At 26.1% G+C, this 14,278-nt stretch overlaps 2 protein-coding genes across 8 annotated transcripts; one reads left to right on the top strand and one right to left on the bottom strand.

Annotated features, from left to right (window-relative positions):
• Positions 1–12: 12 nt before the first annotated feature.
• On the top strand, positions 13–8,275 carry LOC126836032 (phosphorylated adapter RNA export protein). Of its 5 annotated transcripts, none has more exons than XM_050568989.1 (9): positions 13–146; positions 1,421–2,177; positions 2,367–2,482; positions 2,553–2,758; positions 3,656–3,724; positions 3,811–4,058; positions 4,768–4,859; positions 5,334–5,538; positions 8,016–8,275. In XM_050568989.1, exons 3-9 carry the CDS (start codon positions 2,444–2,446, stop codon positions 8,078–8,080), a joined length of 924 nt encoding a protein of 307 aa, XP_050424946.1. In that variant the 5' UTR covers positions 13–146; positions 1,421–2,177; positions 2,367–2,443; the 3' UTR covers positions 8,081–8,275. The 5 variants fall into 5 exon arrangements, with proteins under 5 accessions (XP_050424946.1, XP_050424944.1, XP_050424947.1 ...); XM_050568987.1 differs by having other exon boundaries at positions 1,421–2,264; XM_050568990.1 differs by having other exon boundaries at positions 1,421–2,166; positions 8,016–8,274.
• Positions 8,276–9,160: 885 nt separating this feature from the next.
• Positions 9,161–11,620, bottom strand: LOC126835529 (6-pyruvoyl tetrahydrobiopterin synthase). Of its 3 annotated transcripts, none has more exons than XM_050568187.1 (3): positions 11,488–11,620; positions 10,281–10,360; positions 9,161–9,562 (listed from the first exon to the last, which is right to left on the bottom strand). In XM_050568187.1, the coding sequence occupies exons 1-3, from the start codon at positions 11,544–11,546 to the stop codon at positions 9,285–9,287; spliced, it is 417 nt and encodes a 138-aa protein (XP_050424144.1). In that variant the 5' UTR covers positions 11,547–11,620; the 3' UTR covers positions 9,161–9,284. The 3 variants fall into 3 exon arrangements, with proteins under 3 accessions (XP_050424144.1, XP_050424143.1, XP_050424145.1); XM_050568186.1 differs by having other exon boundaries at positions 10,281–10,438; positions 11,488–11,615; XM_050568188.1 differs by lacking the exon at positions 11,488–11,620 and adding an exon at positions 10,542–10,732 and having other exon boundaries at positions 10,281–10,438.
• Between the last annotated feature and the right edge of the window lie 2,658 nt (positions 11,621–14,278).

Raw genomic sequence — 14,278 nt, 5'->3', positions numbered from 1 at the left:
AAGGCTGTACGTGTGTTAGTACGATTTGTACTATTTGTAAAAAGATAATTAAAATTTTTAATATTGGATTCGATGCTGCGGTGCACAGTGACACTTAATTTTAAAAAAAACTTGACCAAAACCAAAATTACGTTTGCTAGTATTCGGTAAGTAAGTATTATATGCTATTAACTGCATAAAATAGCCCCCCCCCCTCCTTACTAACAATGTTTTTATATCTTTCCTAAATTTTTAATTATAATTCTTAAATCTAATAAGTACATAAAATAATCATGTATTATTTGTACACCATAAAATAAAATAAATGTAATACTTATTGATTAATATGTGAATAAAAAAAACCCAGTAAAGCGTGGTTGGGGCATAGTGGGGACGGGGGTCACAGGTCTACAGGAATTATAGCTGATATTATACTAGGTTCAAATCAATACAGTCCAAATCAAGTAGGTACAGTATAAACCAGCACAGTAAGAAAGTATTTTACGTGTGTGAGTAAGGGAGTCCCAGTGCTCACAGATAAAAATACAAATGTCGATAAAAGCATTGTACCTAATGACAATTATGTGTTTAAAAATGTATCTTTAGTATTAGGGTGGATACGATTAGAGTTGATCGTCTGTCTATAAAAATGTATTGTCATAATTTCAGGACCTTTCAAGGTATTTATAGGGTTGCTACACAAAGAAATTGGTTCTACGGTTTAAAAATATTCTGGGTCCCGACACACACAAAAAAACATCACTTTAAAAACAATACCTTCTCAGCTCCGCATTGAAGCTAAGATATTATATTAATTATTACATAAATATATTAAATGTAATTTTGTTTTATTATTACTAATTGTTATACATTTATAGTTCTGACATCCTGAAAGTTTTCTTTTTTTAAAGACATGATAAATAGTATAACCTACAACGATAAGTAAAAATACTTTTTATATTAAAGGGATTGGAACCGGCGGTTTTTAAGGAGTTTTATATAGGCAATACTTAAGCAGAAAGTGGTTTTAATCAATTTCGACCATGTCAAATTATTATCCAGCTAATCTGTATAAGCTTCAAAGTTTTATTTTTATTTTATACAATTTTTCTTTGAGTAAAAGCCATTTTGGTTTTTTTAGACCTGACAAAATCACGCCTACTTAAAATTATAAGATTTAAATTTTGTAAAGAGATTCGAGCTCTTTGACTACTTTACTAGGTTATGTAGAAAACCGTTTTTTATTTTTAAAAAAAGTCAGTTTCTTGCAATTAAACAAAATAAATTTGAACATTTTTTGTTATTAAAGAAAACATTTTTAACATAAAAATACAAAAATTTTAAAATCTGTATCCCACATAACTTAGTAATGTAGCCAAAGAACGCATATCTCTTTACAGAATTGAAAACCGACCATTCTAATTAGTTGAAATGTTGTCAGGCTTTTAAGTGTAAACGTAAAAAAAAACAGACTGCATTCAAAGATATATTTATGCCCCATGGCCAGCGATGACCGAGGCGACGAGTAGATAACAAAAAGCAAAAAATTCGAGTTGGGAATTATTACTGGCAAATATTAATACAGACTCCAGGGACACATAGTACTCAATTGCAGGTTGCTGCGACTGAATGCGGCCGTTCGCGTAAAAGGGTTTTTAGCTATAACTCAAAAACTAAGTGTGATCGGTAAAAGCTGAAAACACTATCGTCTTCAATGTAAAAAAAAACACACATTTTGAAAAAAATCACTTGGTAGCTAAACCAGATTTGTTCCTAAAAATGATTGGAAATAGTTTTATAACATATTAATTATTAATATAAAATATGTTTGCTATAGTATTATTTAATCAACGTTTTATTTGTAATTTCGATCAAACTTTAATCAATGTTGAATGTTAATTGTAGTTTTATAATAATATGAAATATCAAAATTTTACTAACGCGCCTTATTTTGAATTCTAATTGAAAAATGATAACGATAAGAACCTTGATAAAAAATGATAATGATATTAGCACCGCAAAATCCAATACTGTTACGGTTCACATTATCTTTCATTCTTATTAGATTTCTTTATAGTTCATTTTCTACAATTCACTAGATTTTGGATATCGAATCTCGTTTGAAGTATCAGCATTTCTGTTTCTGGTGTAGGTTTTCGACGTTTGATTAATTTACCATTAACATTGGTAAGTGCTTGGTAGGTACTCTCTTATAATATTTAAATATTTTTTTTAAACGATAAAACTATGTATATTATTTTGGCAAGCCTCATGGTCGTATCCCAGTAAGTTCTTGATGATGATGTTTTCATACTAACATTTTTTAGAAAACCTAATACAAAATCATGATGCTGTTTATGATTAATAATATGTCATTTTTACTTTAGGTATTAATCATGCAAATTAAAACTTAACTTAAGATTTAGAACCTAGTGATAAATATTTTTGTTGTATAAATATCATAATGGACTTGCCTTCTCAAATTATTCACTCTGATAATGAGGTAATCTTTCTTATATTTTATTAAATAATTGATTTGTATTATACCTAGTTTTAAATCCTTTTTTTTTTAGTCTGACCCTGATGAATTGATTTTGGATACTGATAATGATTTCATCATTACCCAAGAAGAACAACCTGCAACCATTAGCCATAAAATTGGTTCTGTATGGAGAGACATTGTAGTTGGTGAACAAATAGAAGGTTGTCTAACCCGACTAGAAGTGACAACTAAAACCTCTAATTATACAGATATGGACGATCCAAATTATAGGCCAACGTAATTATTTTCTTCTATTAATAATAACACCTAGATATATCATATATATAATATTTATGATTAAATAAGAAGGTTAAAGATACAACATTTCAAGTAATATTATATTTTCTTAGACATTATTTACCCAATATACTTGTATACAATTAAATAAAAAGATTAAACAAAAATATATTTTTCGGAGTGTGGGTTTTTTCCAGTTTTCTGGGAACTAACAGTTATGGGTTTCTAAAATTGTTGAACACCGATATTTTAATTTAGGTATTTATGTGAGTAATAATAAATTAAAAGAGGTCCAAGGGAGCTGCACAAAATTCCTTTAATTTGATTCCTTGACATTAAGACACACTTTGTTACTCAAATAGTTTAGGGGAAATATAGATGTTATTGTTCAATAACTCCTTTACTCATTCTATTTTTAACAGTCCGACGTAAAAAGTGTTCTGATACTATCTAAAGATACTTTACAACTTGTTTAAGGGATTGATTGTAGAATATTTTCATATTTTCGAATGAATTTCATGTTGTCAAATTTGATGTAGTCAACATTTTCATTTTTTTATTTTGAACATTTCATAGAGAAACCTAATATTTTTTCAGATTGAAAAACGTATTATGCATTGTAAAATCTGATAGAAATAAAGGCGAATGTTTAAATTAAATAAAAAGTTATATTATTGATAAATTTATATTTATGTGATCATTGGTTTGACTTTTTGGGATTAAAGACGATGGTGGCTGGAATCTATAACGGGAGACGTTGTCAAAAACTTTGTAAAAGATTGCACATTTATCATCTTAAAATTAATTAATGTGTTGAGAATAAATATATATATTTTTTTCAAACATGTATTTCTATTTTTTTTGTTTAGTAATAATATTGGTTAATTTGTATATTAGGGAAAATGAAAGAAAACGAAAACTGTTTTTACGTAATAAATCTAATCAAAAAGTTAATACAACATCAATGTAAGTATAATCCAAATTAAATCAATTATGTATGAAAAATTATTTGTAAATATTTATGTAATAACAATAAATTTCACTGTTTTCAGGGAAAATTGTGATTTAGAATCTAACCATGTAATAAAAAAAAAAAGATTAAAACATAGTAAAGATGATAATACAAATTGTAGTTACAAATATAACAATTCTAAAGGTTTTATAGATAAAAGAGATAATGGCGATCCTAAACAAAAATCTAGAATATTACCTAAAATCAAAGATTCTATTGATAAGACTATTGACGAGTTTTCTGATGAATTATGTACGAATTTACATGAAAATAATAAAATATTAATGTGTAAGTATGTAAATGCTTCTATGCTAATAATTTTAGTAATTTTTATATTATTATTATTTATTGGTATAATTTACTATTTACAATAAAGAACTCATTTATTGATAATTGAACAAAGGCCACACAATCGTTTTGCTGTATAAGAAGAATAAAAACTCCCCGTAGATTTTGAATGATTAGATTTTGATCATGTCTTTTCTTTGGTTATAAGAAGAAAGTATTATACCATTCGCATAGACCTTATATTTTTTAATTTTAATTTTTAAGAAAGACGAAAATGTATAATGCTTTATTCATAGTCTGTATCAGCGAGACGCTAACATGTTTATAATTTGTTATTTATATATTTTTACTTTAGGGATTTTGGTAATGTATTATCTTGCTAGTATATGTTTCTATTGTTATTTTAACAAGTGGTCTAATGTAATAATAAATATCATAAAAATAATTATCTACTAGTGGATACTGAATAATTAGTTGCTTTATTATTGAATATACTTTTCATTGTTGCCATCAGAATTAATTTTGGAAATTTAAGAAAAAGCAATTGGCATATTAACTGTTACATTTATTACAAAAAATTATTTATAAAATTGTTTAATAGCCCTGTATAACATGGTTAGTTTAGTAATCCATTGTGGTATTTTATTAACTAAAGAATATAAATTTGTGTTTGTTTACAATTGAAGTTCATTATGCAATTTTTTTACAGTGTCTGTGATATCAAAAATAGATAAAAAAATTATTTTAGAAAAATACAACAAGACTTGTTTGATTGAAGTTAATGGAGGCCAAATGATAAAGGTTAGGATATTTATATAAATTTAGTTAAATTAATTTTCATTGTATAATTTACAATTAGATAAAGATTTAGCAATAATGCAAATAATGACCCCAATAATTGGGTCTTAAAACCATTTCAGGAGCTGAGCTGGTTTTCGCTCTTTTTGAATCATTAACACTTTAACTGCCAAGATGAATAACTGATTTGTGATCGCGGGCACTACCTATGGCAGTTAATGTGTTAAAAGACTTCAAAACAAGGAACCGAGTTGTTAAAAAGAAATATTGTATAAAATATAATGTTATTTCTTTATATAGTTATTAGATTTATTTTTAAATTATACTAATTGTGAATATTAGCAATGATCATTATACGATAGTCTTATTTTAAAATAGTAAAACGCATTATAATATGTTCTCTATTATTTAAATGGTGACAATTTATATTGGTTATAATTTATGAATCTAATATTTAATTTTTTTTTTATAATGTAGAATGGTGGCCGAAGAAGAACATCTGGAGGTATATTCTTTAATTTAATAAAAGAAGATAAATCTATTCCAAATTCAGCAAAAAAAGACCTGTTTGGAGGTTGTCAAAATGAAGAGTTGAAAAGACAGAAAAAGAAAAAAAAAGAAATAAAAAGACGAATTAACAAACAAAAACTTCAAAAGTTCATTGCCAAAAGTAAACTAGAAGGTAATTTAAGTTTAACCATTAATTAAAAATTTTAGGTTTGTCGTTTGACCACAGACAGTTTTTTTTAAACAAAACATATAATTTTTTAATCATTGTATCAATTAAGGGGGGAGGGGGTAAAGTTAATTTGTGCAAAAAACGGCAAATTTTTGTGAATTTTTTTTGACGACAGTTAAAATCTATTTATTAAAACTAATGGTACATTAAAGGATAACATTCGAAGAATATTGTATAATATTTTCATGTAGAAATATTACAAAATACGGCAATGGCAGCAATTATTTGGAAGCGTCTCGGAAAAAAGTAGAATTGCAGTGTCCCTCATAACTCGATGCTGGATCATCCGAATTTAAAAAAATCAAGTTCTTTCGTTAGATAATTGCTTTCCCCAAGTAACGCCGGGAGTGTTTTTTGAAATTCCAATTTTTCACTTTTTGGGAACACTTTGAAGGGAAAAACGCGATTTTTGCGAAAAAAATCGGCTAATTTGTTATTGTAAAATAAAAAATATTAACAAATTTGAAAAAAAATCTCCAGCGTTACCTCGTAAGTTATGTACAGAAATAGTGTTCAAAATTTCAAAAGGATCGGTGTAGTAGTTTTGAAGTTATGAGGGTCACCGACTTTGAAAACGTGAGTTGTGGGAAAAACGCTTTAAAGTTAACGATAGTGCGCTCGGGCCGGGCAGCTATAAAATTCCGACAACTCATAACGTCGTCAATTTTGTTCCGATCGACTTGAAATTTTGACACAATATTCTTGAGATATTATGCATTCAGTTAACAAAAAAAAAAAAAAATTTTATACCTTACCCCCCCCCCCCCTTAATCAAATTGATCCAATAATAAATCTAAAGACATAAAGTTTACTTGTGATGGATCTTAATATTTTTTTTTAATTCTAAGTTTCATTGCTTATTAAGTTTGATTTTAAATTTTGAAATTCAAACATTTTTTAAATGTTTGTTCTAAGTAATAGGAGAAAGGAGTTGAAATATTAATACAACTGATCTCAAATAAACTTTATGAGAAATTTAAATCTGTGTTTTGATTTCGTATTGCATTATCAGATCAGTTAGTACGATAAACAGAAATAGTTTTTTTAGTAATAAAAAATTTTAAATAATAATATTGTTGACGTGTGCGAAAAAGGAGAAATTGCCTAATCCGGCTTAATCTTTCGAAATCAAATACACTTATATTAATTGAATTATCACTCATACTTGCATCTTGTCTGTAAGTGTATACTATAAATTTAGTGTTAAATTGAAGGGATTTATTACAAAGTATCTCACTTTGACCATATAAACAAATGAAAATATACTATAGTAATAATTTGAGGAAAAACGTGTGGAATAATATGTAAATTAAAAAATATATTTATAAAGATTATTTATCACAAAATAACTCTACAGTATTGTTAAAAATTTTGTGGCGATAGATATTTGAAAATTTAAGATTTTTAAAATAAATTTTATTTAAGGAACCTCTTAAACCTGCATATTTTTGGTTGAAAACAACTCATTCTACTTCAAACGTACTGTTCCTAAGAATACTCAGATTTAAGTTTTGAAAAAACATTAGAATTTTTCATAACATTTTCATGCATCGATTGTGGCATAAAATTAAATTTATTCTTTTTAAATTAATTATTTCAGTTTAAAAAAGTTAAAAATTGCAGTTTTTTACATTGAATAATTAATTAACTAAAAATAATTTTAAAATTGTGCCACGACCTATGTCTTGAAAATGTTATGAAGAATTCAAATGTTTTTTTCAAAACTTATATCAAAGTATTCTTAGGAACAGTACGTTTGAAGTAGAAACATATTTTTGTACAAAAATAGATCTTTCTTTCCTATGGTAATACTTATCGTCGCTTAAGATGTAACACCCAATAACTCACTTTTTTCAACTTTTCAGGAGAGCAATAAAACCAGTTTCAATTACCATTCAATAACATATTAACTATGTTTTCGATTATTCGATTATAGCGTTATCTATTGACTTTATAATAAATCTGAGCCCATCTGTCCATTCCCTGCAAAATTTTTAATTAAATAATGTTGCCAACTCAGTTTGATCAAAAAGTGAGTTATCGGGTGTTGCATCTTAAACGACGATATGTTCAAAAATGTTAGCTTAATGTTAAGTTTTAGTGAAAATTGTCTATGCAATGTGCCTTAATATATGCTAGTGTAGAGGCCCCTTATGATCTTTTAAAATAATTTGCTTAGAATAAACACAATTGTTATCACTTTAAGAGGAGTATAGAGTAAACTTTATAAAAAAAACAATTTTTTTTGGAATCAGTTTCTAATTTTGCGCTTTCTGTTCCTCTTAACAATAAAAGTATTAAATTATTTCTAAATTTTAACTAATAAATAAACATTATATAAGTATACATAAACACATATATATATATATATATATAACACAAACTAATAAATAAAATGTATTTTGTTTGATTTTTAATAGAAAATAACGAAAAGCCAGAAGAAACCTCCAAATTGCATTCTGATTCCTTAGACGATAGCTCTTAACACTATTACAAATTTTATTTAAAAATAAGTTAAGTAGTAAGTTTAAGCTTTAATATAACTAACAGTTTATTTTCATTTTTTCAGCTTAATTGTTTTAATACAATTTAAGTTTTTCATTTATTTTGTTTAAATAAGAACTTTAAGTCAATAAAATTATTGTGATATTGTGATCATTTATTGAATAAGTAAAATATACTCAATTTATGACTACTGTTTTTATTAAATAAAAAATTACTATTTAATGATGTATAATACATTTAAGTCAATAAAATATTTCTTTTGAAAAATATGATTACATTCTAGTGTAATTATTTTGTTCTAATTAGTAAATCCCTTTTTTGGTATACTGATCAGTTATAGATTTATTTATATTAGGTTTGATTCCCAATGGAATTTACTTAAGATGCTCTCAATTGTTATCATGAGTTATTTGCAGTGGTGGACTGGACCAGAGTGTGTGAAGGTTTTGGGCCACTTATTTTTTTATTATAAACTAACAGAAAAAGACTGATTTTCATGAAATTAATAGACCTTAATTGCATAATCACCCGGTAAGGTATTTTACTGTAGTCCATTTGTGGTTTTTAATGTAAAAAAATGTAATTGACAAATTATGTATTTAGCCCTCGTAATGGAAATGATTATGTGTTCTTAAAAGGACACTGCGTTACACTATCCATTTATTAAGGAGTAAAGTATAGGCAACTTTTCAAAAATCTTAGTTTTGATCTTCAACTATACCACCATTTGCAAACATGGTAGGAAATAATTAGAATTATCTAAATCTAGTCGAAAAAAACACTCTAGAACTAATAGCCATTCCAATGGTATATTACGCCGTATATGTCTATGTTCATTGAATATTTTGTAGCATTTGAAATACAAACACATTATTTTTGCTACAATAATCTGTTTGAGGCGTCTTCTTTATGATAACAAATAGAAAAGACATTTGTTAACACATTCAAAATTTTTGATTATGATAAAAAATAATTCAAAAATAATTTATTTATTTTGTCCTTACTTTCTGATAGTAAAAAAGTCTTTTTCTCAATTATAAATTACTTTTTTAAAAAAATATATGATAAAAAAGGTATTTTATTTAAATAATTAACTTAACTATAACAATTATTATCTTATAATTATAAAATAAAAATAATAATAGGTTACACAAAATGAAATCATTATTTTATAATATTAACAATTACTCTCCTTTATAAATAACAATGTTTTTTTCAGTTTCATGCAGTTTAACTTCATACAATAAATCTGGATTGTCCATGACATTTTTTAAACTGTTCCAAATGAATATTGCTACATTTTCAGTAGTGCTGACGCTATCTTGAAAATAAGGCACGTCCTTGTCCAAATTTTTATGGTCTAAAGGCTTCATCACTGCAATATCTATATAATTTTTCAGATCTGCTATGTTCATTACCATCCCTGTATCTCTATGAACTGGACCTTTTACAGTAACTTCAACTGAAAAAATGACATATTTATCAAAATTCATTGATTATAACTTGAAGCTCTTCAACATCTAGTAGCGATAATGTGTTAATGTAACAAGTTTTTTTTTTTTATGCGTCGATTAATTTAGTTATATTTAATCAAATATTGCAAAAATTAATTTACTCCATCTCGACTCTGTCCATAAATTATTAAATAAATAAATAAGTCGTTACATAACATCAGCTTTGATATTATATAGTAGTAATATAGTATACTACTTTGCTAATAATAAGAAAAAAGTGTTTATATGCTATAACATTCTTAAAGAAAATCAATAAAAGTTATGAGTTTCTCTAAAACGTAACGCAAAGTTTATTACTTTTTATAGAAAAATATAATGTAATTTTGTTACAATTATATTTAAGTATTGAAAAAGTAAGTGAACTGCTATAATAGTCGAGTACCAAACGAGTTAACTGTAATTTAGTAGTACTAGCCCTTAGATACTGTTGGACTTAAATTTCATTGAAAGCAGCTGTTATATCTATAATGAAAATTCATTAGTTGATAATTTTCTTTATTGATTCTAATTTATTTAAGGCAAACATAATAGCAGATGTATTATTAGTAAACGAAAAACCTAATAAATAAATGTCTCCATATGAGAAGACTTAATCTAGTGTTTTTTATATAATTTAGAAAAAAGTTGCACCTATTACTTTTAAGTAAGTATAATTATATCTATTACCTTTGTAGTTATGTCCATGGCCATTTTTGTTGTTACATTTGCCAAAAATCTGTAAATTCTCTTCGTCACTCAATTTGTTACTAAAAATGTTGTTCAGTAGTATCATTAATAAGTTGTTCAGTGAGTTAATTGAGGAAGGTTGTGAGTGTTTTTGGCAGCTTATTGGTTAACCATTATTTGTTGAAAATAATATTATTAATTTTTAGTAATTGTAAATTAATTAAAATTAAACTTCTAAAAGAAATCTTGTATATTACTAACCTATTCCTTTGTATTTCAGTATATCATTTTTTTGAATTTAAGATTTACTTATAAAATGAATTTGGTTACTTTTACCATGCCTACAGTCTAATAACTTTGACAAAATTATGGCTATACAAAATTATCCGATTTAGTTTCGGTAAATAACAATACATTTTTATGCTTCTTTAATAGGTTACCTATATTTTCCATAACATAGGTGCAATTTATAAAAAAATAAAAACCCAAAATTTGAAGCAACTTCAATTTTTTTCTAGCTTATTAATGTAAAAAAAACAAGAGGATCTGTAATGTGCTTAGAAGAAAATTATACTAAGTAGTTACACTTGTATGAATGTAATAAAAAGTATTGTAACTAAAAATATTGTTAATATACGATACACTAAAACTTTTAGTATATTTAAATAGTAATTTTTTTCAGAGTTGGGTATTATTCAAATAATTTTTTATTTATATATGAACCAATATATAAGTAATATAATATCTTTATTTAATCATTTAGGATATTTTTATTATTTACAAATATATTTTTTTAATAGTTATCTTATTTATTGTTTGTTTGAATGTCTAATAAATAATATTAAATACATTTTAAAAATTATCTAAAATTTATTAATAAATAAGAAACTATTTGGAATTACCTGAGATAATTTTTTATTTTTAAACAATAAATAAACGAATTATGTTTTAATAATTGAGTTTTAAACTATTTTATTTATCAATAAATACAATATTCGTCAAATTATCTACTATTTATTACTCCATTTAAATTTTGCGAAACTGATTGTAATTCATAGTAAACATGGTTACATAATACAAATTCTTTAGAATTATTTTATGACGATAAAATGAGGACTACATGGATCACACCTAGTTGAAGATATCTATTTTTTTTAATTAAATAATCAATAAAACCCAACGAATGTGCTATATATTGGGATACTACCTGTGGAGTCGATGACAAGAGCTGAACTGTTCAACACGTGTAATGTAGGCTGAAGGCATGGTGACTAGTGAACTAATGAGAGGTCAGAGTAGTAAGATAGAACTAAGAAGAACGGCTGAGCCGCTGAGGAGTAAAAGTCATTCCTACTACAAATCGATATCTACACCATAGTTATTTGTAGTCGGTACTGCTATCTAGTTGCTAACTCTGTCAATAAGGTTGCTGAGTTGTCGTTCTAAGTATGAAGAAGCACAACCCTTCCTAAACTTCAAAGGATGCGTAAAAATACTAAAAAATAAATTGGTACCTACAAGTTACCACAAATTATTAATTTGTTTGCACAAGTTTTAAATCTATACTTTTTAGTGTTTATTAGGCGTATGTACAATTTACAAAATATAATTTAATATGTATTGATTTTGAAATTATTCTATATTTTGTGCTACATTGACCATAGTTATAAGTCAGTGGTATTTTATTTTTTCAATGAAACAAACGTATGTAACGGTTATTCATAATATAATGATATTATAATTCAATATTAATTTTGTAATCAGCGTGTATGGATTTTTAAGTTCAAAAAACAAAAAGGTGTACGCTTAAGTTTTAGGTTATAGAATATTGTAAAAACAAAACCATCATATTATGCTCGATTCTAAGATTCAAATAAGATAATCTATTTATATGTCTATCTATCAATTTACAGGTGTGTTCTTATTAGATTTAATTTGTATAACAACAAGGAGAAAGAGTGATAAAGTGGATATAATAAATCTACACAATGTGCAATCTCAAAAGAAGAATCAGATTGGGTACTCATTACCATACATTACCAAAATAATGTGAAATAGGTAGTTTTTTTGTGGAATGAACATAAAACTATTTTTAAGTTACAATATAGAAATCACAATATTATACGGTCCCATTCTAAAATAAGACATAACTCATAAGTAGGTATATATATATGGAAAAATAGTTGTCTTTCTCTCTTCTCTTTTCCGCACCAGAAATATATATTGGCTAAAGAGACATTAAAAGCAGGAAAATTTTGACAGCAAAGGTGAGAAAAATGGTGAGTTAAGACCATTAAAATTATCAAACACCACATTAAAAAATTTTAATTTCAATGTATTTCAAAGAAGGTACAGGTATATCTATCAACATTTGCTTAAGATTATCTTTTTAATTTTGAATATCTAATAACTGATATGAAATTATGACCCGGTATTACGGCTACTTATACTAAATACATTTATTTAGTCTGATTTGGATAATAGTATCATAATAAGTAATATTGTAATAAATTAATAAAACGTTTGTGAAAAATTATCATTAAATAAAAACAATGACAAGTTATAAGTTGATAAATGAGCCTAATTATAGCCTATAATTCTCGTATGTTTTTAATTAAATTCAAATTTCATATTATCATCATTTAAAAATATCAAATAAATACTAAAATAAGTTAACCAACGAAAAATTAAAAATTATGTAATACTGAAAGTTATATCAGATTTCCTGTATCGTTGTATATTAGTATAAAATGTAATCTATACATTTGTAAAATAACATTGTCCTTCAGCTTATTCATATTATACTTATATGGTTTCAGAAAACTTAAAACACTACGCAGTATGAAGCTGCTCATTTATACCACAATGAATAGTAGTTTTATACTTTAATAGTATAAATTGTTTATACATGTTTTATAAGGTTCCTTGCTGACCAAAAAGAATTTTCTCTCTTTCCTCCTAAACTTTTAAACGGGAATATATCTAAAATTAGGTATTTATTTAAAACTGGGTTTTGACTAGCCAACATTTTGTAAAAAACTTACTTTTTAAACAATTTAAATAGAAATCACTATAATATGTTACCTTTTAATGAATGTCTAACTGATTAAGTACCAGGACAGGTTTATGCATTAGACCTTTAACTATAATTATACATGTAAACAAATTATACCATGACATATTGAGGGTACTATAGTCTATAAGTTCCCCTAATGCAAGCACGTTTAGACCTTAGAATCACTGGCAATCGCGCCTATGCCCACACCACATAGGCCATTCCCAAATTGTGACTGCAGAAATCCGAAACAGTGTATAACCCATTCTCATTAAAATACAAATTTTTATGTGGGTATTTAATTTCACCCAACATTTTGAATACATTATTCTAGATCTAAAAAGATAATAACTTGTGTATGTTACTACTTGGGTAGTATTAAAATTTCAAAAGTAAACAAAGCTCTAAAAAGGCTAAATGTTTGTAAATTATATCATACCTATTGTAAAATTCCTAACGGAAACCGTTTAGGATAAATTAAACTTGTTTCCACAATTAATAATAAATTGATTTCAAAGTAAATAAGTGGAACACCTTGAATTAATAATACCTCGTTAAAAGGACGCTACCCAGGCCATTTCTAAGGAGTAACGTATAGGCAATTTTTCGAAAAATATTACATTAGAGATTAGAGTTTGAATTATAATGTATAGATAGTTATTAATACAGTAATGAGAATACTTTGTTGATTGCCAGACTATCACAGTCATTTCTACAGGATAAATTACAATTTTTTCCCCATCAAAACTGCTTTGCGCGGGACAAGTATGTGAAACCAGTATTAAGATGACGCCACACCGGCCATTTCTAAGGAGTAAAGTATAGGCAATTTTTTGAAAAATCTTAATTTGGAGTTTGAACTATAATGCATACTTATTAATACAGTAATGAGAATACTTTGTTGATTGCCATTTTTTTTTTGCCAGACTATCACAGTCATTTC

Source organism: Adelges cooleyi, unplaced genomic scaffold, assembly GCF_023614345.1.
Source record: "Adelges cooleyi isolate 19-005CV unplaced genomic scaffold, UGA_ACOO_1.1 ACOO_flye_CR_arks_rails_tigmint_CR_PRNA_23, whole genome shotgun sequence".
Classification (NCBI taxonomy): Eukaryota; Metazoa; Arthropoda; class Insecta; order Hemiptera; family Adelgidae; genus Adelges; species Adelges cooleyi.
The sequence above is the reverse complement of the archived record's forward strand: the minus strand, read 5'-3'. Positions and strand labels throughout refer to the sequence as shown.